Source organism: Prosopis cineraria, unplaced genomic scaffold (genome assembly GCF_029017545.1).
Source record: "Prosopis cineraria cultivar Desert tree isolate PC_DT_omini unplaced genomic scaffold, ASM2901754v1 PC2, whole genome shotgun sequence".
In the NCBI taxonomy this organism is placed as follows: Eukaryota; Viridiplantae; Streptophyta; class Magnoliopsida; order Fabales; family Fabaceae; genus Prosopis; species Prosopis cineraria.
In genome coordinates, this window is record NW_026555333.1 from 473,519 (window position 1) to 499,493 (window position 25,975).

Sequence of the window (25,975 nt, forward strand, 5' to 3'; positions counted from 1 at the left end):
GATTACTTGGTTTGTAGTGAATATTTAACTCTTATCTAATGCTTATCTTATGTTTTATTTCTATGTTGTTAGATGATATTTATATACTATGTATTTTATATTATATACAAATGATATTTACATACTATTTTACCTCAGGTTGAAAAATCATGGAAGATTCAAATGAATGTATGTTAGGTTGGAATGTAGATGTGGCTCATCAACTACTTCCCTTATTACAACAAGATATAAATGAGGAAGAAGAAATATGTCAATTAGTTAGTGAATATGTGATGCCATATGTGTGTAAAGAGCCAAGGAGAACTAGCAAGCAAACAAGGTAAATGTGGGTCCGTGAGATTTTGCAAGGTCATCTTACTCATTGTTATGAAATATTTCGAATGGAAAAACATTTGTTTAAACAACTGTGCGCGACATTAGTTGATCGTGGTCTAAAAAAATCTAAAAAAATGAGACTTGAAGATGGAATGTTTTTAAATACAGTTGAACATGGAGTTGATAATAGGATGATGTAGGAATGATTTTAACATTCAGGGGAGATTGTCCATAGAAATTTTCATAAAGTATTAGCTGCCTGCCTTAACCTTTCGAAGGCAAACATAAAGCCACTTAATCCTTTGTTTCAACAATGTCATTCGAAAAATCAAAATGATCTACAATATTGGCTATTCTTTAAGGATGCTATAGGTGCAATTGATAGCACTCACGTGCCATGCGTGGTTAGTGTTGCTGATCAAATTAAATTCATTAGAAGAAATGATATGCAACATAGAATGTCATGGCTGTATGTGATTGGGATATGTGTTTTACTTTTGTCATTACGGGATGGGAAGGTACAGCTCATGATGCCCGAGTGTTTGATAATTCCATATCAACTCCTTCAATGCATTTTCCACATCCATCTTAAGGTATATTTTATTGAAGTCACTATAATTATTATCGCTTGATTTAATGTAGGTTAGATTTACAATACTTCGTTTTATTATTTGGTTGATTCTAGTTATCCAACGCTAAATGGATATCTTAGTCCATATTATTGCGATTGTTATCACCTTCCAGACTTCAGGTGAGTTGCAAGATTTGCAAACAATAATGAGGTTTTCAATTATTATCACTCAAGTTTGAGATGCACTATAGAAATAACTTTTGGAGTGTGGAAGAATAGGTTTACAATTATACAAAAAATGTCCAAATTTAAATATAAAACACAAGTTCAAATTGTTTGTGCAATAATAGCAATACATAACTTTACTAGGAGAAATTAAATTACTAATGAGTAGTTCATACAAGCTTTTCGTGATTGAATATTTAAGATATTTTATTTATTAGTTGTGATTTTAAGTTTAATATTTTTTACTTATTAGTTAATCAAAAAATATAAACATGTTTAATTTAGATTTAATATTTAAGATAAAAAATTTATGCTTATTTTTGTCATTAAACATCTCAATTGACTTTTAAATCAAATCATTCAAATGAATTTCAGTTTATCTAACTGATTTTAAAAAAAATATTTAAATATAAATCACGTTATATTCACTGATTTTTTTTTTAATCTCAATTTATCGACTTCAGTTAAATTCTAACGTTAATTATAAATTTTTTAATCTAAACACACTTTAAATTATTTGGGCTTAGGCCCTCGTTTGCACCGAGAAAAATAAGTTTCCAACATTAGCTGTCCTGATTCAATGATTCTGATCCTTACGATCACACACGCACGGCAACTCCCAACTAATGCGATAATACCAATTCTTGCTAATTAAGCCAAACGAAGCTGTTTTTTGTTAAAAAGCTGAGCTCTGGTTAGAGACTCGCTCCAGAAGCTTTAGATGGCGGGTGGATCGGAGTTTGATCCTGCGCTTGTCTTCTCTCATAAGTTTCCTGAGGTCTCTCTTATCTTATTCTTACCCACTTGAGTTTTGTGCCTTTTCTTTTGGTTGTACGATATGTGACCTTGTGTTAGGGTGGGGGGGGGGGGGGGGACACACACACAGCCTGATTGTAAGAAAATCACGTTCTTGTTCACTCCAGCCTATTAAAAATTTAAAATAGAAATTTTGATGGCTATTGTCTGAAATATTCTGTATGCGGAATTTCTTTTACTTTTGGTTTTGGGTTTTCCTTCGTGCCTAATTCTAAATTTTTATTCGCATTTTGATTCTGCGAACGGATTGGGCCACAGACGACATACTCCTATACTGAAAGGTAAACCTTGTGTAAGTTAAATTCTGCATATTAATTTGTTGAAATTATTTTCACTTCACGTGTTTAATGCGCTAGAAAACGTAAACCTATTTGAAGTGGATGTTTGCTTTGCATACGTTGATCAGAGATGCAGCACTTTATGCGTTAGGCGTCGGAACATGTGCTTGGGATGCCGTGGATGCCGATGAGCTTAAATTTGTTTACCATGAAGATGGTCAGAAGTATATCAAGGTATTGTTAAATTATAAGGTAATCCTGATGAATATTCAAGTTATCATATATTTCCACCTATAACATTTGCAGGTATGGTGAACAATTCATTTCTATTTGGGCAGTCTCAGTTGCCAAGGAAAGACTAGCATCATTTCAAATTTATGGACTCCACTTAACTCTGCATCATTTCCTCCTTCCCAGGTCTTGCCTACTTTTGCTGCTCTTTTTTCACTTGGAACAGTGCCAAGTGCTGGTCTCCCTGGCCTGCAGTGAGTTCCTATTTTTAATATGCTGCTGCTACATTTTGAATGTGTAATCCCTTCTCAATTGTATACTCCATTAATCACTGCTATTGCTCACCCCTTCTAGTTTACTGACAGGATAACTTTATTTCTGACAGATATGATCCACGCCTTCTGCTGCACGGACAACAATACATAGAATTGTACAAGCCACTTCCTTCCAGCGGTCATGTAAAGCTTCTAATGAGAAGTTGTATTTATACATTTAGTTGTATATGCCAACCTTGTGGTTTCTTGTGACTACCAACTATGTTTGGTATTTTACTAATTGGTATCTGATTATTTATAAAATTAAATCCGCCTAATTTTGCCCCCTTCAAAACGAACCTATAATTTGATCATCTAATGCAGTATTCCATGATTTTTCTTTTCTCCATGCAAAGATTGGTTTTTAAATACGTTCTCTATCTTGTTTTATTTAGATAGAATCGTGATATTGTTTAATTGTTGCAGATACTCAATAAACCCAGTCTTGCTGGACTACATGATAAAGGTTAAATTGCAAAAGATAGGCTTTTTTATACATTTGTTTCTTGTGAAATTTCAGACCTTCATAAAACGTATATTCTATGCTAAAGATAATGTAACTACTTTTTACTCTTTTATAATTTCTTCATAAAAATTAAAAAAAGAAAACAATCCTATGGCTCCATTTTCAGGCAAAGCAGCAATATTGGAGATTGAAACAAAAAGTTATGATAAAGAGTCTGGTGATTTATTATGCATGAACAGGTAAAATATTCTAAAATATCTAACTTGATGTTTCTTGCTATCATGCTCAATTAGCATATTGCTTGCAGGATGACTGCTTTCCTACGTGGTGCTGGGGGCTTCTCAAAGTCATCTAACCTATTTTCTTACTCAAATTACCCAGCCAACCAGGTTTCAGTCGTGAAATTTCCAGAAAGTCAACCTTTTTCAGTATTTGAAGATCGTGCCAGCCCATCTCAGGCAAGTAAAGTCATTCTTTTCATATTGTTTGAGTTGAATTGGCTTGTTCTTTACCCCCATTTTTGGCTACAACCTTCCTTCGCCGATTGTGCTCTTTTGTCCTCTTTATGACATATTTTGATTGAAACTATGATTAATATCTACTCGAATTTTGGACAAACATGCATCCTATTAAGTAATCATATTACATTATCATGTGATCTGGTGCTCCCACTACGGTATTTATGCATTTTGTTCGTCCAGCCTCCATTATCTTGACAGCTTTTTTCACTATTTATGTAGCTTAGGGTGCATTTGATAAGCTGAAAGTTCAGTGCTGAAAATTGCCAGGGTAGATTTATGTTTTGTATCCTTTTTTCCCAAAAAGTGACTTGCTATGGTTAAATATCAAAGTTGTCAGGCTTCATCCCTAATAGTATGGAAAACAGGTGGGGCATTGCAAAGAGTCATTTTTCTTTGGGCAACTTTAAAAGAATTCATTGAATAAAGTGGCAATGTGCTTTAAGCGATGACATCATGCCTATCACTGGGCTGTTCACGTCTTTACCTTAACCACTGCTTCTTTGATCTAATCGATACATTTACATACTAGGTGTTATCCATCAATGTCAATTTCTACAAGTTAATTATATAAGTTAATATAACTTCTTAAGCTTCTCTATTTTGCTACCTGCTTTCTGCAGGCATTGCTATATAGACTATGTGGTGATTACAATCCGCTGCATTCAGATCCCAAAATTGCAAAGGTTGCGGGGTCAGCACTGCCATCCTGTTCTCTGAATGCGTGTGAAATATTAAATACTAGAAATTCCAATTAAACTGTTGGTGGGCTTGTTGAATTTGGCGAATGGGATATTTGATATTTCCTTTCTTTCGCCAGGGAGTATGATTGGGCAATCTTTGCAAACGTAGTGACATCTTATTTTAGCCGGATAGAGCTCATCTTTATCTGAAGCCAGGAAAGAGGAATGTTCATATGGAAGTTTATTAAACTGATGGGATCTTTTTAAGATATAACAAATGAGGGTGACATAGCAAATTAGCATTGTATGACATGCACATGCAGCTGTTTCTTACTATGTTTTTTCTTGTTACCAAAGATTCTCACAGCCAATATTGCATGGGCTGTGCACGCTGGGCTTTGCTGTTAGGGCAATCGTCAAATGCATATGTAGAGGAGATTCGGAGAGGATAAAAAGCATAGCAGGCCGTTTTCTTCTGCATGTGTACCCTGGTGAAACTTTATTTACTGAAATGTGGCTTGAAGGCTTGAGGTAGGCTCAGTAATTTCCACATTAATATGGGGTTATTATCTCCTTACCATTTCCTTTTCATTTTTAGTAACTAAAGGCAATAGTTATGTACGTCATGTGACTCATGTCAATCTGGAGGTAGATCTGAGGTGGTGTTCGAAAACGGAAATTGCAGGGTTATATATCGGACAAAGGTGAAAGAGCGGAAGCGTACAGTCCTTTCTGGCTATGTTGATCTTAATGGTTTGACTTCGTTGCTGTAAAGGACTTTTATTGCGTGCGAGGAAGGCGCTCGTAATAATTTATTCTCAAGGCTTGCCATTGACAGTCGAAGATGTATCCAACATTTCAATTATCAAGAAGGCCTCGCTATGACTATCACCGACAACGGCAAAAATGGACCGAGCTAGTGATGACCCCGGTATATCCAGCTTTCGAGTGATTTTATTCTTCTTAGTCAAAGAAACTTAATTGGAATCAATGTTAAGAAAATTGACTGGATATTGAACTACTTGAAACATTGGTTCATGATTCCAGAGCCGGGATCCGATCATGAATAAATGGATGTACTTTAAATAGTATATGATTGCAATAAAAAGAAATAATTATATATAATAATGAAAATGAATGTTCAACTTTCAAAAATTGTGTGTACACATGTAGAGTTGGGAAAACGGGCTGGCCCGATCCTATGGGGCCGGCCCTTGAATGGCTCGGGCCTAAAAGGGTTAGCTCGTTTAAGCTCGAGTTCCTTTTGAGACGCTCAATCCTGAAGCCTAGCCCTAAGCATAATGAGCTTAAGGTTGGCCCTGCGGGCTTTGAGCCCTTTTGTCTTTTTTTTTTCTCCTTAAATTAAAATTGGTTCGATCATTCCTTTATGACATAAGCTAAATAACAATAAGCAATAAATAATCAAACTAGCCACAATAAACAAGTAGTAATAAGCTTAACAAGTAGCAATATCCAAAGAAACAAAACATCTAAATGAGCTAGATGTTATAAACACAATTTAAATGAAAATGATAGCATGCAATGAAGTCAAGATGAGCTAAATCTATCTAATATCCACCATCAAGGTTCTTGAAAATATTTAAATAAATACACTTAAATACTCAATAACTCAAATATTGGTAGTATCATCATTATCTTCTTCCTCACTATCATCAAGCTCAACAAAATTTGATTGTGATCCACTTATAGCTGGCTTATCAAGGGCAAAAATATCAAGACCTTCTTCTTCTTGTTCACCTTCATTATCTGCAACAAATAATAAACAAAAATACTCACACAATTATAGTTATTATTTCTCATGTTGTTTGCAATTTGTATGGTAAAAAATAAAATAAATATAAATTAAAATTATCATTGTACACAAAACCATGTAACCAATTACGAACGCAAATGATAGCCTGAATATTAGTTGGAAGAATGGAACTTCGATACTTTGTTAGGACGCGCGAACCGATGCTAAAAGTTGACTCACTTGCTACTGTAGTGATCGGAATGCTAAGAATATCAGCCGCCATCCTTGAAAGAATTGGATATTGATGTTGATTACTCTTCCACCAATTTAAGACATCCAATTCTTTCCAACTATCAGGCTTCAATATTGGTTCCTCTAAATAATTTTCAAGTTCAGACTTATCCAAGAAAAAATGGTCCATAATTGCATAAATATCTTGATAATCCTGCATCATCTATTTATAAAGGATTAAAAAAATATCAAACAAATACTAGATTAATGAAAAAGGTGACAGAATTTAAAAAGACAAGGAATTTAAAACTTACATCAAAGGCATCATCAAAAAAGGTTGACGTTGAAACAGTTGAAGCCAAGGAAGAATGATGAGTTGTGACTGTTGAAGCTTTATAACTTAATCCACTTGCAGCCCCATCAACTCCAAGATTGGTAGATGTCCCCATACTTGAATATTCATTAAACATGAATATTAACTTGCTCTTAATATTAGCAACCTTCTCATGGTAAGTGATAGGGTCAATCTTCGTATAGCAATATTGTATTATATTAAACTTTCATCTTGGATCAAAAACTATTGCAAGTACAAGAATGACACTGTACTCATTCCAATACCTGTCAAACTTTTGTTTTATTTTCCTAGCCATCTCTTGAATCACAGGATCAGGGCTCTTCATATTTGCATCAAGCAACATCTCAATTTTGAAAATTTGCATAAAATAAGAGTTTGACGTAGGATATGATGTCCCAAAAATCAACCTTGTAATCTTCTCAAATGGCCTCAAGAAGCTGCACATTGCATATGCTCTAGCCCACTCATCATTTATGAGACCAAATTTGTAATTTGTATCATTGACAGCCATGTGTGCAAAAGCACGAAAATATTTAATCCACTTTCAAGCATTGTGTAAGTGGAATTCCATCTAGTGGGCACATGTAGCCGCAAGCCCATTAAGGTGTCAATGCTACCAACTTGCTCAACACATTGTTTAAAAAGAATTGACCTTGCCTCTGATGCTTTCACAAATTTAATACTTTCTCAAATCTTATGTAAAGCAAAACTTGTAACTTTCAAACCCTTCTGAACTATCAAGTTTAGGATATGAGCAGAACACCTCACATGGAAAAATTCTTCATTACTCACTAATTTGAAATCATCTTGCAAACTCAACCTCTCTTTCAATATGTCCTACATATTATCATTTGCAGATGCATTGTTTAAAGTAATGGAGAATATTCTAGTCTCAATCCCCCAATCAGTCAAACATTCATACACTTTTCTAGCTAGCTCTATCCCAGAATATGGAGGTTCCATTTTATAAAATGAAAGTATTTTACTACATAATTTCCACCTTTCATCCACAAAATGAGCTGTCAAACAAATATACCCTTCAAAACTCACAGAAGTCCAACAATCAGATGTCAAACAAATTTTACTATTACTTCTCTTCAACTTTTGTTTCAAATTGTCTTTTTGTCGAAGGAAGAATTTCATAACATCAACGACAACAGTTTTTTTAGTAAAAAGCCTAACATCAGGATTTAATGTCAAAAGTAGTTCTTTGATCCACTTGTATTCAATAAAGGAATAAGGAAGATCATGTTCAATTATGGCCATAGTTATAATCCTCCGAATTCGCATATTATTAATTTTTTGACACCTAATATTGCCTTCTTTATCCAATAACATCACTCCAATATCATGAAATTTGTCCAAAACTTTACAAGATCTAGCATGCCTATTTAAATGTGAAGTACCATTAGCCCTACCGGATGCTAGTAAAGTTTGACAGCCATTACGCCTTGCTTTAGGATTTCCATCAACCTCAATTATAGTAAAACACTTTCAAACATCAGATGTTAAAGTTCTAGCTTTTTTAGACTTGGATTCATCGGTCTCTTGAATAAAAGAACATGACTTACCTCTGGGCCTTTTAGTTTTCAGTTCATCATCCACCTGCACGTCCTCTGCCTCTTGAACTACACCAGCAGCTGAACTAGGGATCATACCACTCTTAATCAATGTTCCATCATCACACTTGGCTAAGTTATTGCTAGAGACATTGGTTGCCTTACTCTTACTCTTGTGTGATTGTGAGGCAGACATTATAAATTTCAAATACTTTCTGCCTGTTGCGTTGCATCAAAGTAAAAGGAATAAATTACTCACAAATCAAAGCTAGAACAGAACACCCAAATACCCAAGCAAAAGAGGAGAAAGCTCAAACTGTGTGTGACTCAATAGATGAGGGAACAAAGAACACTAGAACTCAGCACACAGGACAAAGAACTTAGCACAGTACAGCTGCGAATTCGCGAGAACAAAGATTGGTGAACAGCACGTTTAATATATCAGAGAACACGCAAGCAAAGAGAAGTCTTCAACCTTGGCGATTGGTGAACTTGCGTTCAGATTGACAGCAGAAACACACCAATGCACGATCTTGACAGCAACCGTAAGACGGTGGAAGATCAACACCATGGTGGGGATTAGAACTACAGCATTTGAACATTGATTCGAGCTGAGGAGAGAGATCGAACGATGGAGAGCTGTGTGAAAAACACAATAGACAGCAACTTGGAATATAGATCAAACATCGTTGATTTGAGCTTAGAGCTGCTACAGCAATAGACGAGAGTGAGAGTGAGGTGAGAGCCTCAAGTCTTCAACTAGTCAGAAAGATCAAAGATTGAAAGAGAAAGATGACTGCCACCCATTGCGCACGAAGCCACAAACTAACAAAAGTGAGACTGAGAACAAGATTAGGAATGTAGATCGGACGACAGTTAATGGTGGAGCTACTACAACAATAGACGAGAGCGAGAGCGAGGTGAGAGCAAGATGAGAGCCTCAAGATAGTCAGAAAGATCAAAGACTGAAGTTTGAAAGAGAAAGATGACTGGCACCGTCTGCCACTACCACCCACTGCGCACGAAGCCACAAATTGAGACTGACAAAAATGAGACTGAGAACAAGATTAGGGACTTAAGGTTGGCTTTTTTTTTTTAATTTCCTCCTTCTATCCTTTAATAAATATAGGCTCCAACTTACACAATTTTTGTCTAGCCCACTAATCTTTCACTCATCATGTCCATAATAAAAAAAATTTCAAGGGCTTAAACGGGCTGGCCCTCAGCCAAATGATCTCAAACGGGCTGGCCCGTTTAGGCCCTACTTTAAACGGGCTGGCCCTCGGCCTTTTAGGGCTATTTTATTGAAAAATAAATTGACTATTTTATTGAAGGGTGAGATTCAGTTAAAAATGCCTTACATTTTTTAAGGGAGAGTATTTCATTGTTTTCATTCAAAATATATATATTTATTTCATAATTTATAATTTTGAAAATATATACATATAGATATATTTTTTAATATTTGTTCTTTTTTTTCATTTTCTAATATTTATTGGGTATAGATATATATAAATTATAGTTTAGAAATATAGATTAAATTTTAAAAGAAAAATGTAACGAATTTTACTGGGACCAGTTTGAGGTTGGCTTTCCTAACATTGATTCTCAAGCTTTAGTTCCTTGTCAGATTGGATTGAACTTGGGAATGGTTCACAGTGTGGCCGGCGTGATATGGTTCTCATGACAATGATTGGATTACATTGGCTACTTGTCACCTATCATGTCATATTTGCCACCTGACTGAAGAGAAGCTGAAACCAAAATTTTGTAGAGAGAATTATGTTAAAGTCTTATATAAAAAAATTAATTATTATAAAATTTATTGATAAATAAATTAAAGTTGTTAATAATTGATTGTGTTATCAATGATCTTAGTTCAGTTATTAAGAAGTTTTATAATAATTAATTTTTTTATATGAAACCTGTATATAACTCAATTTTTTATGAACATGTTTTGGTTAAAAATTATGTAGATATGGATGTGTGTGTATGCATGCATATGTATACTTTAATAGTGATACATATTTTTAATCTTGTTTTAATCCAATGTTTTCAAAAAGGCATTGTTTTTATTTTAATTTTTTTTTTATGTTATGCATATTTTTTAAAAAATTGCATATAAGAAGAACTACTCTGCATTTGATGGTGGAGAAAAAAAGAATTTATCTGTGTTTAGGGGGATGACACACACACATATGTGAGAAAAAGAGAGATAAAAGCAAAGCTATTAATTATAGTTGAGTTTGTCAAGCCAATCTTTTTAAACTTGAAATTAGTTAGGATTGGGCCATTATTATATGGTAGAAAACGGTAAACTCTTTTATTATTTTTAAAATTTCAATTTAAAAAAAATAAGAGATTAAGTATCTTACTAAAAGAAATGAAAATCGTAGACTCATTCCTCCCTTTCTCATTCATTAATTAAGATTTAGCTAAGGATAATAGTAAAGTCTAATTTTTATTGGTGTTAATTTTGATATTGCTTTTGATATTATACTTACATGTTTAAGTTTCACATATTTGTTGTGGTGTGAATTACCTTAAATTTATTTTTAAAATTTAATCTTATGTGTAATAATTTTTTTTAGAATTACAAATATATATTTTTAAATTTTTAAATTAAAAAAGAAAAAAAGGTTGATACTTGCATGATTAACATTTCGACCCTAAAGGCCAAGGTGAGGCCTTGCAAAATGATACTTTGAGATATAATGAAACTTATTAGAGCCAGTTTATTTGGAAATTGGCTGTAATTGACACTTCTAAATAAAAACTAATTTTTAGTTTTTTTTTGCCAACTCATTTTTTGTCTTCTATCTTATATCTTTATATCAGTGTTCAATTTGATTTTTTAATTTTATTAAATTCCTTTTTAGTTCTCTAAATTTAGCACCATTAATCTAATTAATAGAAAATGTTGACATAATCATTTAAATGCTTCAAAACATTATCAAATCTTGAATTTTTTTTAAGAAAAATATAATTTTAGGTTTCTATGCTTTGCTTGAATTTTATTATAAGTTCCTTTACTTTTTTTAGTGTTCTAGGTTCTTATACTTTTATTTTTTAGTGTTTTAGATCCTTCCATAACTAGTGTTATAGAGATTTAGCACACTGAAAAAAAGTGCAGAAACCTATAACAAAATTCGGGTAAAGTGCAATGACCCAAAGTTTTATTTTTCTTTTTTTAAAATGTAATTATTTTTATATTTTAAAATTAAAATAAGTTGATACGGCACCTCTAGGACTCGAACTAGGTTGTTCAAGACAGATCTGAGTTGTTAGATTAGAATTCAGTTCTATTTTGTAGTTTATTCTATAGTTAAAAAATATTATAATGAAAATTTTTATGTCTTATTTTATATGACATTGAATTTTATAGCTATTTGTTTTTGTCCTGTAAATTTGTTATACATAATATTCATAATCACCATCAACCTGATCCCTTTATCAGTGTAGATGAGGGATGGAATTTAAATATATTATGATAATGTCTTGTATGGTATAAAAGAATTAATTTTTAAGGAAGTGAAAATGGAAGTGAAAATAGAAGTGGGTTAAAATTGCAATTAAAAAGCATGTTTGGTGTGTTAAAAATTAGATGGAATTGAAGTATTTTTTAAAATAAAAAATAGGTTGAATAATTAACATTATAATTAAAAGACACCTTTGCCCTTCATTAAAATAAAATAGTCGACTAAAAAAAAAAAAACTTGAGTGATCAAAGAACCCTCGTATGCTCTGAATGTTCGTGATCTCCAATATCACTCTTCCCTGCTCTTTGATAGTCATCACTCCTCCGGGCTCCACCATCGCTTCGTCATCCTAAGCAACCCAATTTTAGATTTTACTTCTACTTTCACTTCCATTTTTTCAACCTTAATTCTATCGTGCCAAACATGACATGGTTGATTTAAATAATTTATCAACAAATTGAATATTAATTAATCAAATGAAATCAGTTAGTTAATATTAACATAAATTAATAAATTTGGTTGATTTTGAGGGCCAAGATGATTGATGGAGTTGAATTAATTCATTATAAAATCATGAAAGTATATAATTACATTAAATAAATATATTAAAAACATTTTAAAGTATTAGAGGTGAAAATAGGCTAGATCGAGTGAGGATTTGGCCAAATAAACTTGAGCCATATGATAAATCAGAAGCTTGAAGCTTATATAAGACTTTTTTCATGATTTAGGTTTGAGCTTACGTAAAGTCTGGCTTAAAAGCTTATTAAAAGCAAGCATTTTAAATAAATTTATATTTTAATTTTAAATGTTTCAAATGTACTTTAAAACTATTATAATATATAATTTGTAAACTAATTTATTAATTATAATATATAATTGAAAGGACTTACTCTTTTCATTAAAAAAATGTAAGAAATTTTTTAAAAAGTTGGATGTTTAAAAATATAAAATATTTTTTAAAAAATATAATCATTATTTTTTTAAGTATTTATATTTTTACTTTATATTTGTTTTAAAATAAAATATCCTATTAAATAAATATAAATATAAAAAATTAATTTAAAATAAATAATTATTTTATTTTGTTGGGAGTAAAAATATCTTGTAACAATAAATTTAACGACATAATATATCAACCGCTTCGCGAAAGTTGGGAAGAGATTACCTTTTTCACAGTGCCGGACGAGGGCGAAGCCGTGACTACCATGGGGGAACCTCAGTTGAAGTGTGTTACGCCTCCCGCCGCTCAACACCTGCTCTCCGATGTCTCCAATGTTGCTTTCTCCGAGTTGAACGATACTGTCCAGAGTTTGCCTTCGAACGCCGTCAAGGACTTGTTGTCCCAAGAGGTGAATCTGTAGTCGAGTTCTATTCTCGATATTTCATTTTGTTTCATTGTTGTGTTTGTGGAGGAATTTTAAGTTGATCCAGGATGTCAGGCAGAGAACGGTGGTTCCCAGCTTTCTATAGTTTTCAAGGAATAATGAGGGAGTTTGTGATGGTACTCGTTTGTTGCTAATAAATCTCCTATCATTATGTATGTTTGTATGGCAGTCAAATTGAATCACAGTGTTTTGTTAATGTCATGTGGTTTTGCTCTCCTTCTGGAGCCTGGGTTATAGATTGCATTTATCGATGAGAAGCTGACCTTATCGATCCAGATGATGACTGATATTGATGATTTGGAAAGAATGCCACGTCTGTTGATGATAGACGAGATTGAACTAATCATATTATGTATTTTACGGGTCATATCAAATTATGCTTTAGGATGGAATTGCTCATGGCATCATGAAGCTTGATCCAGGTACTTGTAAAATATTGTCACATCTCTCCTGTAATATATAATGTTGCAGATATGTGCTCGCTGCATCTTTCGGCTCTTTGGAGTCCAAGGGCGCATCTATTCGTGCTTCTTGCTTTCATCATCAGCAATTAGTTCCATGATTGGAGGGCCAATTGATTTGGACAGTTTTACAATGGATAGTTGTTCTAGCAAATGTGAAAACTCAAGTAGTTACATGGAAACCAAATGTGATGCTAAACTATGCAGCCTTTGTTTAGGGATCCTGCAGTTCAGATTTTCCAGTGACACAAGGACTCTATTGAAAAAGGATACACCAGATGCTATGGCTGTCTTAATTGCCGACATGGTTAGGGAAGATGGCCATCAGATTGATAGCTTTTCCCTTGAAGTTTCAATACCACCTGTCATCCGTGAAAATGAGAGTGCAATCCAGTGAGAGTCTATCCATGCTGATTAGCACTATGCAATTTTTGAATAACAGCAGAGAATTTCTCAATGATGGCAGCATCTTGTAGTTGCTCTTTCTTGAGGAATGAGTATGGTTTTTTTTTTTTTTGGGAGTTTAGGGATTCTTTTTCTTGCATAATTAAATGTGCATTCGAAATATTTCTTTAAGATTCAGGAGAAAAGAAATAATCATTATTTCCTTTCCCAAAGCATACTCTAGATTTGGTCAAACTGCTATCTTCTTATCTGTTTAATATGACTGGAAGTAAGTTCTCTTGTTAAACTTTTGTAGGTCATACATAAGAACGAAATATGGAGCTGAGCGTTGGTTCCAAGAAAAGTTACATTTTGGATGTGTGTCTACAAAGGATGCCTTAAAGTTTTCTATAGTTTATCCTCTTGAAAATCTTCTTGTAAGCTTTATCTATTCCATCTTCTAAGTTGAAATGCATGAATTAGATTTTATGCACTATTTTTTAAATATATCTAGTATTGGTAAGGAAATGATTACTCATCAAAATATAGGAGATACCAGATCTTATATGTACCTTTTCTTTTTCACATAGGAGTTATGTTTCTTCCAATAATCCTTTACAGAATTGAAGTTTTGTAGGACTGTAAATCAAAGATGAACTCTTTCCGTATCCGTTTGACATATGATCATACTAACTCATCAAAAGAGGCTAGAAAGTGTTCAGATGGTGATAAGAGTTGCAAGAGAATAAAAACAGGCACGTCTAAGTTTACTGCATCCTGTGTTTATATTATTTATTTATTTGCTTATTTTTACATTATTATCAAAGCAACAGATGTTTGTGGTTTGTGCTGATGCTTGTTTCATTTTAAGATATTGGGATTTTCTTCAGAGCCTTCTTAGTTATTGATTTATTTACTTTAGTGTATTTTCGTTCCATCCAAAGGAGTCCTTTGTTAAGTTGGGCTACTGTGAACATTTGATTGGACTTGTAATTGCCATTTATTGACACAATTGAAGCCGTAGCCACATTCAATTATAGGACTCAACTAGTTGCACTATTAGGGATTTAGGTTGCAATTCTTGTTGTTGAGAATCATGACCAGTCTGTGCAAATCATTTTTATTTCTTAGGTATAGCATTATTTAAGATATAATATTGAGAAAAGGAATAAGACCAAGACATTTTACTTCTTGATCAAGATTGATCCTAAATATTTATGGATTTGACCTTTTGTCTCATGGACTAGAATATAGCCTTTGCTTACTAATGATGTGTGTGTGTGATTGCATGTATCTATGCAATATGACTGTAGAGGTATATGCTGGTGCATAACTATTGACATGATACTTTTGACTAGAAGAGTTGCAAGATTATATTCACAAGTTATTGATGGAGACTAAGGGGTTATGAGATGCTTAAATCCCACATTGAGTAGTAATAAAACGTGCACTAGAGTATTTACTTAGGTTAGTTCCTTCACCTCAACAGCTAGCTTTTAGAAGAAGGTTCCCAATCCCATTGATTGATATTAGAACTTAGTAGTCAATGGTTATGGAAAGGGCTACCTATGGCAGTTTCTAACTGGCAAGAAAATTAATTGAAGGGTCACTAAGTAAAGAGTTGGGGGTTTCTAACCACCAAGAAAGTTGGGTTAAGTGTCACTAAGTAAAGAGTCATAGGATGTAGCTATTGAGACATGGACTCTCCAAAGTGGCCAACTGATGAAGACTAAGGTAGTATGGGTTGCCTAAGTCCTATATTGAGTAGCATGGAATGCTTTATGGGTATTAAATTGGATTAGCTCTGCCATCTCAATAGCTAACTCTACACATCCCACTCGGATACCCATCTAATTTTTTAGCCCTATTTGGCTTCATTTATGATTTGATGATGGTGTCTAGAGATCACAAGAATCTTTTGTTTCATTTTATCTATTCTTCGAGACCAATATATGCTGGGATTATTTGTAGGTGTGGACAACAGAGTGGGTGTTGCCTATGATTCCATGGTTTCTCACCATGAATGCTTAGATTCTTTCAAGGCTGAATCCAATTTAGTTGGAGAAAATCCTTTCAACGGTTTGCTAGAAAATAAGTCCTCTGAGTCTCATGGAATGTTGCTAGAAAAGGTATCTCAAATTTATTCCTTTGTTATGGCTAAATATTTGTGAATTTGGTTTACTTTGTTTTCATGATAATTCTATGCTAGTTTCATTGTTTCCCATTAAATTAAGGAATTGCATTTGTGCTGTTTTTAATGGTAAAAAGAAGTTCTGAGCCTTTTGTTGCCTTCTCTTATTCATTAATGTCTAAGATTATATAGTACTTGTTACTAACTTACTTTTCTTGCTTTGTAGGTAATTGAACCTTGCCATTTTACAGTCTATTGCTACAGGGCACCCATCTATGTTGGTGGAAGATACCTGAAGGTAATCAAGTAGTTAGTACCTTTTTTCCCTTTCAAGGGTTTGCTATGCATTATCTGTGAATTATTTATATTTTCAAAAATCACGTATGGATGAAATTGGGCCTTTTTTAAGCAAATGATAGGCTGGACTTAATTGCTTTTGCAACTTGAAATTGATGCTGTTGCTTCCATGGCAGTATTCACGGAATGTGAGTCAAACACGCTGGATAATTGATGATGAAAGAATGGGGGAAGCATCTGTCGAGGTACTGCAAAACATGGCAAATAGTTCTGATCCTTCCTTTGATTGGGGAAGCTGACAGTGTATGCTTATTTTTTAGGAAATAATTGGGGGAAACATCCTTCAGAAGTGCCATGGTGATAGCTACAAGTTTCATGCTGCTGGCAGAGAGGATATTGATGTATTAGAGATCTGTTGCACTTGCTGGCCTTTCAAACTCTTATGGTGAATGAATTTCCATGTCTCTAACCTATAACTATTTATCCAGGTCCGAATGTTGGGTCCAGGCAGGCCATTTCTTGTTGAGGTGCAAAATGCGCGACGTATCCCATCTGATCTGTTTGTAAACGATATAGAGAAATTGATAAATAACGTGGAAAATAAATTGGTAATATTGTAGTTCTATCTTTGCTGTATGTTTATATGCCAATTGTTTTAGTTGTTACCGAATATTATAACAAATGCTCATGTAGGTTAGTGTGAAAAATCTGAAGTTGGTTGGTAACAATGGCTGGAATCTTATACATGAAGGAGAGGCAGAGAAACAGGTCTTGCAGTATCCTTCTAATTGGATATTAATTACAGATCATGTTTTATGATTTTCATGTATCACTCTATATCATGCCTTTCTGAGACTTTAATTATTACAATATTTGTTAATTTCACAGAAGCAATATGCTGCTTTAGTGTGGATTTCTCGTCCTCTGAATGATGAAGATTTGCAATCTATGTCCTCATTCAAGGATTTGGTGAGTGTTAAAGTAGTTTAGCATTTTCCGTCAAATTTACATTAAAGGATTAATGTATCCAAGCAAGCAAATGACAAAATGTGATTGAGACTTGCTGCTGGCGAACACCTCATGGTTGCCACTTCTTATTTCTGGTTTGCTTGTGGTCAATATTCTAGCGGATGATTACTAACTTGTCTGACAGGTTCAATATAATGTTGGCTTCTCTTAAAACTATATTAGCATGATGGAGAATCAAGACCATCCAGCTTTGTTGGCTCTAGAATTTATGGTTTGTTATGGAAACTGACTGTAGTGCTACCTTAACCAAGGTCCTACTTGTAAGCATTACCTCAGAGTAGTGTGGGATCTTGTAAGTGGTCGTGGAATTTTTCTTTTAATATTAGATTTTGCTCAAATGCTAGGGTATTTATCAATTTTATGATAGTCAAACCATCAAAATAATGGTTCAAGGTTCATTGATTGGATAATGGTTAAATCATGGTCAAATTGGTCGTAATTAAATTGATATATTTTACTTATTACAATATCAATTAAGGAACAAGACAATCAATAACGTCTATAGCTTAATATATAAATTTAAAGAAATTCATATGGCCAAAAAATAGATATCCATATTTATTTATAATTGCTAACTTAATTTTAATATGTAGCAAATAAATAATTATCATAATGTTTATTTCATTAATTGTTAATCCAAGGTTCTTTGAACTCAAAAGAAAGCACATTAATTAAAATAGAAGTTCTCTAGTTCTACCTGTGCAACTATATGGAATTATGGCTAGTGGAGAGACTTGTTCATTTTGCCTTCCATGAACCAATTTAGGCGTCTTCTACCAGGATAGACAGGCCAGGTCAGTAAGAGGCATGCTTGTTAGGAGGAGGCTAGTAGAGTTGCTTCCCAACAAACTTTAGCTATTGGTAAGGCAATGAAAGGATCTAAAGGAAATGTTATGGCCAATGCACCTGAAAAGGGGGGGATGACAGAAAGAGCAGGGAAGTCACAAGAGTCTGTAATAAATAGGCATTATGCTTCCATGAGGATGTCCTAGAGGTTGGGGGGTGGTCCATGACTCCATATGGTGGTGTTGACATGACCGATGGTGGCCTTTGGCTGGGGGGAGAAACAGAGAGAGTTGATAACTTGCAGAGTGGATGAAGAAAATTGCAAACGTGGTGCTTACATGGATGAAGAAAATCCATCATTCAAAGCCTTAAAAGTGCCAACTTTTCTCTGTTAGAACAACAAAGCCTCAAATATTTAGTGGAATAGCAGTATTTAATCAAAGTTTTGTAACTTGATCTTCCCATCTAGTCATGAGAATCGATTTGTTTTGATGATACAACTTTGAAGAAATCATTGTTTTGTTAATGATTTTTGCTGATTATTAAACGGAATAGCATGAACACTGATGAGGGTCCAAGTCAGCATAACAGGCCGCTAATCACTTATCAACACAGAAAGAGGAGGAAGATAACAGAAACCGATGCTGTTATGCAGATTGTGGGGGATTTATCTGATTTAAATTAATTATTTGCTGTTATTTTAATTAATTGCTGTTCTGTTTTGCTGAATAATAGGACCTCAACTTTGTTAGTGAGGTACCCATAGTAGTTATTTTCTGATTGTTAGGCTATTATTCTGCATCATTTGATTTATTTAGTTGTAATTTCTGATTGTAAATATCCTGGCTCCTATAGCAGCAGGATATCATTGAGAAATAAACCATTCTTTTCCTTGGAGATTCTCCTATTTGGCTATTGAGTTCATTAGAGTGAAATTCTTGCTCTAGTAAATTTAATAGATTTTCCCTCTTACTTCATCTCTATCTTGAGCCTCTATCAATTGGTATCTGAGTCTCATTTTGATCAATATGGTGACCACACGCTTAGAAATGAAATTAACCTTGCCAACTCCTCTGACAACCCACCCCACAGTGAACCTAATGAAAACCTGTTTGCATCAAACCCTTTAGCCATCATTGCATCCAAACTTGAAACACTGACTTATTAAAAGAGAAGGTTGAGGCACTTGAGGTATTTGCTAACAAGTGTAAAAGACTAGCGGGCAGCTATCATAGGCGCTCACATTGGGATGAAGACAGTGAAGAGTCAAACTATAGAAGAGGTCCACATTTGCCACACTCCAAAATTGAATTCTCGAAATTCAGTAGAGGTGACCCACATGGTTAGATTTTGAAGGTTGAGAATTATTTATGGTATTATAAGACATCAAAAGACTCGAAGCCTCAATGGTTGATGTGGCTTCCAAGTATTTAGAAGATGCTTTGAATTTATTCTCATGGATAAATTCATAGCGTTTTGCTTTGCTTTACTGGGACGAGTTAGTAAAAGCCTTGCAAGAGCATCATGGTCCCCTGGAATACCAAAATCCCAATGAGTAACTCTCTACCATCAAGCAAGCCGGAACTGTTCAAGAGTATCGTTAGGAATTTGCAAGTTGTGTTGCACGAGTCCACAACTGGCTAGAGCACTGCCTTTTAGGTGTTTTTCTTGAAGGTCTTAAGGAAGAATTGAGGTTTGATGTGTGAATTCAGAAACCTCGCACAATATATAAAGAAGCCAGCCTAGCCTAGAGTATGAGAAAAAAGGCCCAATTGCACCGTGGGCCCAAGCCTAGTACTTTTCAAGTCTAAAACCAGTTCAATAACGCTTCAAGCTCCTTCGCATGTGACTTACAAGGGATACTTACAGTGTCTTCTTTGAACACAGGCAAGAGCTCGCCCTGTCCTCCTTTGCTCTTTGTCCAGCAAGTGCGACGACACCCAAAACCTTTCTCTTAGACATAGAGCAAAGGAAAAGGGGTTGTGTTTCCGTTATAGGGAGGTTTTTCAGCCTAGGCATCGGTGCAAATTCTCATCTTTCTCACTTATGGAGGTCAACGAGGATGGGCAACCCATCTCTAAAACTCTTGAAGCTGTTGCAGAGGCCGAAGATGAGATTATGAAACCATCAAGCATCTATTAAGTACAGTTTACTAGCCTCAAATGAAATATGATGTACAAGCTTTGGTTTAATAGTGCTTTACTTGCCAAGAGAACAAATATGAAACTTTATCTCCAACTGGTTTGTTGCAACCTTTATCAGTTCCTGAACAAATTTAGGAGGGCATCTCTCTTGATTTTATTGTTATGTTGCCTAAATCTAGTGGTTATGATACTATTCCGATGGTAGTTGATAGGTTGAGTAAATATTGTCATTTTATTCCCCTATCATATCCCTATACTGTAAAATCTATGGCTGCTCACTTCTGTGGGGAAATTGTCTGTTGTCATGGCATGCCTCGCTTTGTTCTTTTAGATCGAGACCTACTTTTCTTGAGTGCTTTTCGGCAAGAGTTATCCAAGCTGAGTCAAACTTGCCTTTGGATGAGTACTGCATGCCACCCTCAAATTGATGGCCAAACCGAAGTGGTAACTATTGCCTTGAGACCTATCTATGGTGTTTTACACATGAGCAACCACGTTTTAGGAGTAAGTTCTTATGTTGGGCTGAATTCTCATTCAACACTAGTTTCCATGTTTCTGCCAATACTACCCCCTTCAAAGTTCAAAGTGGTGTATGGGAGGGACCCTCTTCCATTTCATCCTTTCATTAAGGGTGAAACTCACATTGTTGAGCTTGCTGACCAACTAGAAACTAGATACCATATGCTGCAGCTTCTTAGGGATGATTTGAAAAAGGATCAAAACCTAATGAAGATGTATGCAGATCAACATCGGCGTGAGATTTCTTTTGAGGTGGGGGATGATGTTTTCTTGATACAGCCTTTCAAGCAGTGTTCATTGTTCCATAAGGAGCATGGCAAGCTCTCACCTCAATTCTTGGGACCTTATCATCAAGATTGGATCAGTGGCCTATGAATTGCAGCTACCTTCAACAGCTAAAATGCATCCAATCTTTCATGTCTCATCGTTGCAATCAGCTCATGGTATTCCCCCTCTAGATCGTCCAGCAGATATGCTGTTGTCAGCTGATTTTGATCTTGTTTTGGAGCCTGAAACTGTTCTCTCTCATCCCTGGAAGGGACCCCAATTGGAGCTGTTAATCAAATGGGAGTCTAGACCTGAAGAAGAATCGAGTTGGAAAGATTATGATTTGTTTGCACAGCAATTTCCCAATTTCCGCCTTGAGGACAAGTTGTTTTTTCAGGGGGGGAGTAATAATAAGGGTCCAAGTCAGCATAGCAGGCCACTAATCATTTATCAACGCAAAAAGAGGAGCAAGATAACAGAAACTGATGCAGATTATGAGGGATTTATCTTATTTAAATTAATTATTTGCTGTTATTTTAATTAATTGCCATTCTGTTTTGCTGAAAAATAGGACCTCAACTTTGTTAGTGAGGAACCAACGAACCAGTCAGTTATTTTCTGATTTTTAGGCTATTTTTCTGCATTATTTGATTTATTTAGTTATAATTTCTGATTAGAAATAGCCTAGCTCCTATAGCAGCAGGATATCATTGAGAAATAAACCATTCTTTTCCTTAGAGATTCTCCTATTTGGCTATTGAGTTCATTAGAGTGAGATTCTTGCTCTAAGCTAATTTAATAGATTTTCCCTCTTACTTCATCTCTGTCCCGAGCCTCTACCAAACACCCAGTCCTGATTCTTTTACATGTTCGTCAATTGAATTCTGTGAAGTTGTTATTAGAATTGTGTTCTTCCAATTAGAATAAGAGTAAGAATGTCATCCATAATAAATGGGACAACAGGAACACCCTGTCTGTTTTAGGTATAATATTTTCAAGCAAAAATTCCATAGTGACTAGCAATTGAGAAATTCGAACACACCATATTAAACGTTCTCAGCTCTTTTTGATGATTTGTTGTGGCTTTGGCCAAGGAATATGTCTCTTCCTGTGCAGAAAATATTGCAGAGGACACCGATAAGAGTGTTACATCGTCGCAGTCCTTTAGAGCGTGAAAAGATTATTCACTGGTATAATCCTTTTATATTTTTGTATGGCATCAATATAATCAGTGCTATGTGCAACTACTAACGAAAAATATCTCATATTCTCAAATTTTAGGATGAAAATAGAAATGGTTGCTGGAAGTTCCCAGTATTTTCTTTTGCATTTGTGCACACAGGTATTCCCTTCATGGAGTAAAACAGTGTTCTAAGCCGGATTGAAAATTCTAATTATATGGTTTTTACTGGCTACCCCAGCAAGTCCATGCTGTAAAAATATAGGAGACATTTTTTTAAAAGTAGAGTTCATTTGGTTGAAAAAAAAGAATGGTCTCTACAGAGGGTCCAAGCTTTTTTTTTTTTTAAATAGTGTGTTTAATAATTTCTCTTTCCGTGCAGGGAAAATAATGATAATGAAGTGTAACTAATGTTTGATTGCAGGCTGGGACCTACATCAAGGAATTTGTGCATGGAGATCTTGGACGCACCCATCCTAGGTATGACCTTATCCATGTCTGTTCTCTCGAGTTATTTATGAAGACTTGGACAAAAGATCACGTGCAGGCTGTGTTTTATACGCTTTGTTTTGCAGTATCGTTCAATTTTGGGCTGTAGAGCTGAAATTTTACGGCTTGATGTCACAAATGTCAAAATGGACTCTTTCCTTCCATAGGAAGGTTATTTTGACAGTCCTGTACACTATACTTGCCTTGCGGATCAATTGAGGAAATTCGCGCATTCCTAATTCGAACGGCATTCAAGCAACATACATCCGCAAACTGTAACCTTTGATTGGTTCCATCCAACAAACCAGGGTTCCGATTGATGAGAATGAAATGTTTATTGGTTATTATATCATTGTATTTAATATTTAATGTTTATTTTTTCTTGACAAATTTCACAGTAAAACGTTTGATGAGATTGACTATTGTATTTTGATCGGTTATCCACATCAGAGCAACTAACTGCACCTATGTTATATATAGTAGATTTCAAGCCTGGATAAAGAAGAAGGGTTGTATTAAGTGCTCAACAATTGACATAAAACTTTATTAAATCTGACATGAATATAGACATTAGATGTTTTTGTGCTAATGCTAAGTCATCGTCCATAAGTAACGTGACATATGGCTCGAGTGCAGTGACAAGTGAGTTAGAGCCGTTATATCAATGCTCAGATGTATATGTTAAATGAGCAAAGGTTGTTGTGTTATTCTGAACGAGTGTGAAGTTAGTTCATGTAAGCAAGATTAAATTTGGTACATGGAATATTCGAACTTTGACTGTTAAATCTATGAAAGTAGTATGAAATATAATTCATAAAAAAATTAATATCTTGTGCCTATAAGAAACTAAATAGCTTGGTGAACAAGTTAAGGGTGTTCAAAGTTTCAAACTTCAAAATATTAAAAAAGTAAGCACGTAATGGGGTGGGCATCATTGATGATAAGGAGTGGGGGAAGAATGTGGTATAAGTTAATAGAATTAGAGATAGAAGGATTCGCTTAAAAATAATTGTTAGATGTGTGACTGTCAATATTATTAACGCTTATGCACCTCAAGTTGACATAGAAGCCGGTCTTAAGGAATTATTTTAAAAATACTTGGAGGGGTTGATTCAAAGCATACCGCATAATGAAAAAAATCTTTATTGACAAAGACTTTAATGGTCATGTCGGGAAGGAGGTAAGTCATTATGCGAGGATGCATTGTGGTTTGGGTTTTAGGGAGCAAAATAATGAAAGACAATCTATTCTTGATTTTTCTTTGGTGTATGATTTGAAAATTGTCAATACTTGTTTCAAAAAAGGGATGAGCATCTCATTACTTATAAAAGTAGAGCCTCAAGATCACAAATTGATTTCTTTTTGGTAAGGCACACAAATGAAGACTTTGTAAAAATTGTATGATTCCTTAAGATGTTATAACGACACAACATAAAATCATTATCCTTAATGTGTGTATTACAAGGAAAAACCAAAAGTATCGACAAGTGATAACTCCAAGGATTAGGTGGTGACAATTAAAAGGTGAAGAGTAAGAAGTTTTTAAGCGAAATCTCTTAGCCGAAGAAATTTGGGAGTTTTAAGGAAGTGCTAACATCTTGTGTGAGGATATAGCTGGGAAGATAAGGAAAGTTGCAAAAGAAGTTTTGGGAGAATCAAAAGGTTTTAGTCTAAGAGATAAAGAGCCTTAGTGGTGGAATGAAATTGTATAGGAAAAAATCAAGCATAAGAAAGAGTGTTTTAAAGCCATCCATTTGTGCAATAATAATAAAAATTAGGAAAGTTATTTATGGCTAAAAAGGAAATTAAGAAGGTGGTGAGTGAAACTCGTTTTAAAGCATTTAAAGAGTTTTTAAAATGGTCTTAGGACAAAGAATAGAGAATGAAAAATTTATAATATTGCTAAGAGTAAGGAAAGAAAATCAAGAGATTTGGGACAAGTAAAGTGTATAAAGGATGAAGAGGAAAATATTTTAACCACAGATGGTGATATTAAAGACAGATGAGAAATTTACATTTCTAAACTTTTCAATGATGGCAAGGGTTTGTCAATTAACTTGAAAGACTTAGTAATTCTTGAAGGAGAACAAAATTTGTCATTCTATTAAAGGAAACGTGATTGAGAGGTAAATGAAACTCTTAAAAAAAATGATAAATGATAGAGCTAATGGATTTGATTATGTTCCTATTGAAATGGGAAAATGTGTGGATAAAGAAGGGGTGTGATGGTTAACTAATTTATTTAATGAGATTTTATAGTCCAAGAAAATGACTGACAATTGAAGGAGAAGTGCCTTAGTTCCTATTAACAAAAATAAAGAAGATATTTAAAATTGTGCTAACTATAGATGGATTAAACTTATGAGTTATATAATAAAACTGTGGAAAAGAGTAATTGAGTATAGGTTGAGTTTGAAAACTAGAAATTCTGATAATTAGTTTGGCTTTATGCCAAGTATGGTGACTACAGAAGCAATTTATCTACTAAGGGGATTAATGAAAAAGTATCGATACAAAGGTAAATATTTACATATGGTTTTCATTAATTTGAAAAAAGCTTATGATCATATATTGAGAGAAATACTTTAGAAAGTATTGGAAAAGAAAAGTGTCCTATATTCAAGCTATACAAGACATATATGAGGAGGCAACAACTAGCATAAGAACGTCTGATGATAAAACAAAAGACTTCCCCATAAAGATTGGTTCGCATCAAGGATCATCTTTGGGTCCTTATTTGTTTGATTAGTATTAGATATTTTGATTAAGCATATTCAAAAGGAAATCCCTAAATGCATGCTTTTTGTAAATGATATAATTTTTATTGCAGAGACAAGAGAAGAGATTAACTGTAAACTTAAGTTATGCAGAAAGGCTAGTGAAAAAGTTTCCGCTTGAGTAGAAATAAGATGAAATATCTACATTATAATTTTGATAAGAGATTAATTAATAGTAATTTGAAAATGAAATTGGGTGATCAAATTATACCTAAGTGAAAAAGTTTAGATATTTGAAAGTGATTATTCAACATAATGGAAAAATTCATGGGGATATTATACATAGGATACAAACTAAGTAAGTTATTTGTGATCATAAGATATCTAAT

General features: G+C 34.1%; 2 protein-coding genes across 9 annotated transcripts; both read left to right on the forward strand.

The window, feature by feature from the left end:
• Positions 1–1,718: 1,718 nt before the first annotated feature.
• On the forward strand, positions 1,719–5,508 carry LOC129304033 (enoyl-CoA hydratase 2, peroxisomal). 3 transcript variants are annotated; one of them, XM_054943655.1, is made up of 11 exons: positions 1,720–1,889; positions 2,186–2,208; positions 2,334–2,439; positions 2,623–2,690; positions 2,822–2,894; positions 3,177–3,216; positions 3,383–3,455; positions 3,524–3,674; positions 4,358–4,428; positions 4,775–4,948; positions 5,070–5,508. In XM_054943655.1, exons 1-11 carry the CDS (start codon positions 1,833–1,835, stop codon positions 5,188–5,190), a joined length of 957 nt encoding a protein of 318 aa, XP_054799630.1. In that variant the 5' UTR covers positions 1,720–1,832; the 3' UTR covers positions 5,191–5,508. The 3 variants fall into 3 exon arrangements, with proteins under 3 accessions (XP_054799632.1, XP_054799630.1, XP_054799631.1); XM_054943656.1 differs by having other exon boundaries at positions 1,728–1,889; positions 5,103–5,508; XM_054943657.1 differs by lacking the exon at positions 5,070–5,508 and having other exon boundaries at positions 1,719–1,889; positions 4,555–4,917.
• A 7,439-nt stretch (positions 5,509–12,947) lies between these two features.
• On the forward strand, positions 12,948–23,309 carry LOC129301630 (uncharacterized). Of its 6 annotated transcripts, none has more exons than XR_008591056.1 (14): positions 12,948–13,146; positions 13,654–14,036; positions 14,344–14,464; positions 14,665–14,782; positions 15,999–16,156; positions 16,385–16,456; positions 16,632–16,700; positions 16,776–16,856; positions 16,944–17,063; positions 17,149–17,223; positions 17,344–17,424; positions 22,295–22,390; positions 22,482–22,542; positions 22,805–22,860. XR_008591056.1 is itself a non-coding variant. In XM_054940191.1 (14 exons), exons 1-14 carry the CDS (start codon positions 13,003–13,005, stop codon positions 22,976–22,978), a joined length of 1,731 nt encoding a protein of 576 aa, XP_054796166.1. In that variant the 5' UTR covers positions 12,948–13,002; the 3' UTR covers positions 22,979–23,309. The 6 variants fall into 6 exon arrangements, 5 of the variants coding, with proteins under 5 accessions (XP_054796166.1, XP_054796167.1, XP_054796168.1 ...); XM_054940191.1 differs by having other exon boundaries at positions 22,317–22,390; positions 22,805–23,309; XM_054940194.1 differs by having other exon boundaries at positions 13,004–13,604; positions 13,862–14,036; positions 22,317–22,390; positions 22,805–23,309.
• Positions 23,310–25,975: the final 2,666 nt, after the last annotated feature.